Here is a 5,871-nt window from a genome sequence, read left to right on the forward strand (position 1 = left end):
CAGACATTAAAAATCGGGCCCCGCTGACTATCCATATCCAACACAGTCAACAAGAAAATCATATAAAATCAGATGCCCAGGCAAGACAGGTCAAGAGCCACACTCTCTCAGAACCACCTGCTGGATCATGGAAGACTGTCTGCTACTATCACTCACTCCTGAGGTGTGTATGAGTGTGAATGATGCAACTGCCCCCGTGCTGGGGGGACGGGGACACTAAGGCAAGTTAGACGCTCCCCCCCCAAACTCAAGGAGCTCAGTCACAGAAGGACAGAACCCATAATCTGACAAAGTACATAGTGTGCTTTGACTATGGGCAATAAAAGGTGTATATGGACTGTGTCTGAGCAGAGCAAAGGGAGCAAATTCACTCTTCCTGGGGAGTCAAGAAAGGGGACATTGATCTGGGTCTCAGCTCACCGCAGAACCTGTGCTCAGAGCTGATTCCCCTTTAGCGCAAAAGCAGAATATCACATTAGTTTCGGGTGTAGAAGAGCTATTTTAAATACTTCATTTAAAGTTATTATTAAATATTGACTACATTCCTGTTATGTACAATCTACCCCTGTAGCACAATTATGTTATACATTGCAATTTGTACCTTTTAATCCTCTATCCTATCTTGCACGCCCCTTCCTACTCCCCACTGATGACCATCAGTTTGTTTTCTACACTGTGAGTCTGTTTGGTTTTATATATTGATATTTATTCATCTTATGTTTAGATTCCACATACACATGATAACATGCAATACTTTCATTCTCTGTTTAACTTATTTCACTTAGCATGATACCCTCTAGGTCCATGCATGTTATTGTAAAAGTAGAATTTCATTCTTTTTTATGACTCAGTAATATTTCTTGTGTGTGTGCGTGCACACACGTGTATACATGCACACGTGCCACATCTTCTTCATCTATTCATCTGTCAGTGGATACTTAGGTTACTTCCATATCTTAGCTATTGTAAACAATGCTGATGTAAAACATGTACGATTTCAAATTAGTGTATTCATATTCATTGGATATATACCCAGGGTGGAACTGCTGCATCATATCAAAGTTCTCGGGTTTCCCAGGTCTCTCAGTAGTAAGGAATCTGCCTGCAATGCAGGAGATTTGGGTTTGATCCCTGGATCAGGAAGATCCCCTGGAGAAGGAAATGGCTACTCACTCTAGTACTCTTGCCTGGGAAATCTCATGGACAGAGGAGCCTGGTGGGCTACAGTCCACGGGGTTGTGAAGAGTCGGACACGACTGAGCAACTGAGCACACACAAAACAGTTCTCTTTTTAGTTTTTGGAGAAACCTCCATATGGTTTCCCCTACATCAATTTACATGTCTACTGCCTTATACCAGGGTTCCCTTTTCTCCACATCCTCACCAACATTTGCTATTTGTAAACTTTCTGATGATAGTAATTCTTACAGGTGGTGGGTGATTTTGTGACTTTGATTTGCATTTCTTTGATAATATGCAATGTTGAGCATCTTTTCAACTTATATCTTCCATGGAAGAAATGTCTATTTTTTTTTTCTTTTTTTTTGAACAACTGTTATATTTTTATTTATTTATTTTTTACTTTACAATATTGTCTATTAAGATTTTCTGCCCATTTTTCATTGGGTTGTTTGTTTTTCAGATTTTTAGTTGTATGAGACATTTATATATTTTTGATATTAACCTCTTATCATATTATTTGCAAATATTTTCTCCCATCCATTCACCAGGTTGTCTTTTCATCTTATTAATAATTTACTTTGTTGTGCAAAAGATTTTTCAGTTTAACTGGGTACCATTTGTTTATTTTTGCTCTTGTTTTCTTTGCCTTAAGAGTCAAATCCAAAAATGTACAGTTATGATTTATGTCAAAGAACATTCATTCTGCCTATTGTTTCTTTTATGTTTTTATGGTTTCCAGTCTTACAATCAGGTTTTTAATCCATTTTGAGTTTGTTTTTGTATAGGGTGTGAGAAAATGTTCTAATTTCATTCTTTTGCGTGTAGCTGTCCAGTTTTCCTGTCTTTAATCCATTGTTTATTCTTGCCCCCTTTATCATAGATTAATTGGCTCTAAGTGTACAGGTTTATTTTGGGGCTCTCAATTTTATTCAGTTGATCTATATGTCTGTTTTTGTGCCCATACTCTTTAAAATCAGGAACAAGACAAGGATGCCCACTCTCACCCCTTCTGTTCAATGTAGTATTGGAAGTCCTAGCCACACTAATCAGACAAGAAAAAGAAATAAAAGGCATCCAAATTGGAAGGGAACATGTAAAACTATCACTATTTGCAGATGAAATAATACTTTACATAGGTAACCCTAAAGTTCTACCAAAAAACTAGAATAAATGAATTTAGTAAAGTGGCAGGTACATGATTAATATGCAGAAATCTGTTGCCTTTCTATACAATAATAAAGAACTACCAGAAAGAGAAAATGATAAAACAATCCTGTTAAAATCACATCAAAAAGAATAAAATACCTAGGAATAAACTTGATCAGGGAGGTGAAAGGCCTATACTATGAAAACTATGAAACAATGAAGGAAATTGAAGATGACACAAAGAAATGGAAAGATATCGCATGTACATGGAAAGAAATAATTAATGTTGCTAAAATGCCCATATTACCCAAAGCAATCTATAGATCTAATGCAGTCCCTATCAAAATACCTGTGTTACTTTTCACAGAACTAGAACAAATAATCCTCAAATTTATATGGAACCATATAAGACCACAAATAGCAATCTTGAGAAAACCAACAGAGATGGAGGCATCATGCTCCCTGACTTGAGACCAAACTGTGTATTTTTGTTTCCCAGAATATTCAAGGTGACAGTTAAGCAGATAATTTAACCCTGGCTCATATACACAGAAGATACCTTCTGATACTTTCATGAGCCACCACGCATTCTCGGGTGGCCGGTCAGAGTTGTAAACCATATACTTACTTCTGTTTGGTCACTAGAGTAAGTCAGCAGTAGGAATTTGGCTCCAAGGCAGGAAACACAAGGGTCTCAGTGGAGCTCAGAGGACCAGCAGCTTCACCCCTACTTACTCTTTAATGTCGACAGACGTGCCTTTCTCTGCTTCCTTCCTCAGGTTCCTCACCAACACATCTCCATACTTCCCAATGATAGGGAACATCTAGACACAAAACACAACAGCACTGGAAGTTACATGTGGAGACTCAAGTTTTAGAAGAACTTGGTTTTCACGGGCATGGAGGCATAAGTGACATTTTATTATGAATCTAATGAGGTCTCTTTTAGGATATGAAGATGAAAACCATTTTAGGAAACTCAAATTTGGCACACCACTCCTTGGACAGGGACTATGAATTTATTTTCTACCTTATTCTTTAAGTTGCTCATGGAAAACCCTCTTCTTTTACCTCCTTGAGCTTCCCACTGGTGAAGGTTGGAGACAGCAATGTCCGTATTCTCTTCCATTGTTCATCCTCAGCCACAGAAATAGCATTTTTCATAACTCCCAATGGACCAAAAACCTAGAGTTGAAAGCAAAACACATTTTACCCTACTTAAGTTTTGGAAGTCTCAACAGTTGTGGAAAATTTGCTAATAATTTGGGAACAGTGTATTCAACAAATCTTTAGTGACTATCTACATAGTACCAGGCCCTATGCTAGATGAACAATAAACATTTATCCTGAATGTCTAGGTTCCTGCGAAGGTGGTGGACATTTGGCCACTTCACGTGGTTTCCAGCCTTCATATTCCAATCTCCTTTTAAACGCAAATGACCCATGTAGTACAGAAAGGTTCTTCCAGGGGAATAGAAGGGAATAAGGTCTAGTTCATCTTCCGGGGCTATGCAGAGAAGGGATTGGTGACAGCCAGCCAGATAGCCTTGGCAGACTGCATTTTGCCTCAGATTACTTCTGTATTTACATATATTTACAGGCTGACGAACTTGAAAAGGAATGTGCTGATATGGTGGGGATTTTTTAGTACTACCTACACAAAAGATTAGGAATCTACTTGCTATTCTGAAAAAATTACTCAGTGATATGGAAAATATTTCCCCCTACATTTTCCCCCAGGAATAGAAGGGTAAAGAAGATAACTCTATTTCTCATCTTGGGACAGGATTATGAAGCCAACCTGTTTTAAAATTTCCTCAATCTTTCAAATTTATATTTTGTTTTAAAATGGATACCTCCAACACTCATTTTTGACAAAGCTCACAAACAAGAAAGACAAATTTCCTTAGCTTGATAAAGAGCATCTACAAAAAACCTACAGCTAACATCACTTTAATGATGAAATACTAAGGTGACATCACCAAGATGGCAGAGTAGGAGACTCCAGCCTTTGTTGTCTCACAATTGGACAGCTCACAGCAAATGAAAGTAGGTCTAAAAAGCGTCAACAATATAACAGACCACACTTGAAAACAACTCGCAGAGAGAGTAAGGAGAATAGTTAATTTTGTTTGCATCATCCCTTCCCCTAGGCCAGCACTGCTCAGCATCAACAGGAAATTCCACAGCTTGAGACATTTCCCCTTGCCGGAAAAAAAAAAAAAAAAACTAAAAGAGACAACAGGAAGAGTGACCAGTTTCTCCAGCCTTTCAGAACATTGCACAAATGACCTGCTTGGCTTTCACCCCACCCAGAGACGAGCTGAGCCGAGACAACCAGAGACAACTAGGAACAAAGAAGAAGGGCAGGGACTACCAGTGTCAACCACGCAGCAGGAGTGACTACGGTTCTCTGTATCCTGCTCTGTAGAAAACCCCAGAAACTTTGCTATGATGAAACCAACTGCCAGCATATTCATTGAACAACCTCTGAAAATTTTGGTGCTGATCACTCCCCAGGGTACTACATTAGCAGACTCCAATTTCCTGAGTCCTGTCTTCCCCCTCAGCTCCAACAGAGATGCTCCAGCCAATGACACCCTGAGACCCAGGACCCACACCGGCTGCCAGCCCCAATATTTTAGGCTGGGCATGTGCAAAACCCCATCCCAGACCCCTGCAGCTGCTCAGGTGTCTATACTACATCAGTGGAAAGCAGTATATTATGTGCTTTTGTAGCTACACACACACACACACCTGTCTGTCTATATCTGCATCTATCTGTCATCTGTCTATATCATCTGGCCTGCTATCATCTATTACACAGAAAAGCATGGACTTACATGGATAGTTCAGTCAGTGACTTCACAGGGTTTAGTCTAGTTTCTCAGTCTCTGAACTATGACTTCTTCTCCAACATTGAGAATGCTGGCTCCCATCATCCTTTCTGTATTACTTGATCAATCCTCCTTTATGGACCCAATCCATGATCCATCCCTTTCCACTCATGATGCCCCCTCACCCTACAGGCTACACCCACAAGTGAGTATTTTGGGTTCCCTCACCCGTGCCCAGCTGCCATCCCTGTGGACACCCTCCCCTCCCTACTCGGTCTCTGACTTGGAGCCACTGTCCTCCTTCTCTGGCCCCACCCTGATGTGTGAGGCTGCCCACCTTCTGTGGCCCACCTTCGGGTTTAGGACTGGATTGTCCAGGAAGAGATGGCAGGCAGGGGAAGGAGAGGGGAGGGAAGGGGCAGGAAAGGGAAGAGATGGCAGGCAGGGGAAGGAGAGGCGAGGGAAGGGACAGGAAAGGGAAAGGAAAAGCCATGTGCAGCTTCTGACCCCACTGAAACTGACCAGTGCGTGTAGCCTTTCTCCCAATCAACTGATCAATCAGCCACCTTTAATTCAACATTCATGGTGTTAAGGCAGTTGCAGGAGTCCTACCCTACTGCCTCCAACCACACTAGAGCTGCCCAGTTAGTGCCACTGCTGATGCTATGTGGACCCAGGATCCACACCAGCAGCCAATCTTTTTCAA

At 40.8% G+C, this 5,871-nt stretch overlaps 1 protein-coding gene across 1 annotated transcript in view; it reads right to left on the reverse strand.

Annotated features, from left to right (window-relative positions):
- The window catches only part of LOC104992729 (cytochrome P450 3A24-like), a 52,201-nt gene that overhangs the window by 27,065 nt on the left and 19,265 nt on the right, over positions 1 to 5,871 (reverse strand). Inside the window, exons 5-6 of the mRNA XM_010845698.1 lie at positions 3,400 to 3,513; positions 3,064 to 3,152 (exon numbers count right to left, since the gene is read on the reverse strand). Of these exons, the coding sequence (XP_010844000.1) occupies positions 3,064 to 3,152; positions 3,400 to 3,513 (203 nt within the window). The remainder of the gene's footprint in view (positions 1 to 3,063; positions 3,153 to 3,399; positions 3,514 to 5,871) is intronic.

This window comes from Bison bison, unplaced genomic scaffold (assembly GCF_000754665.1).
Source record: "Bison bison bison isolate TAMUID 2011002044 unplaced genomic scaffold, Bison_UMD1.0 scf7180017864223, whole genome shotgun sequence".
Lineage (NCBI taxonomy): Eukaryota > Metazoa > Chordata > Mammalia > Artiodactyla > Bovidae > Bison > Bison bison.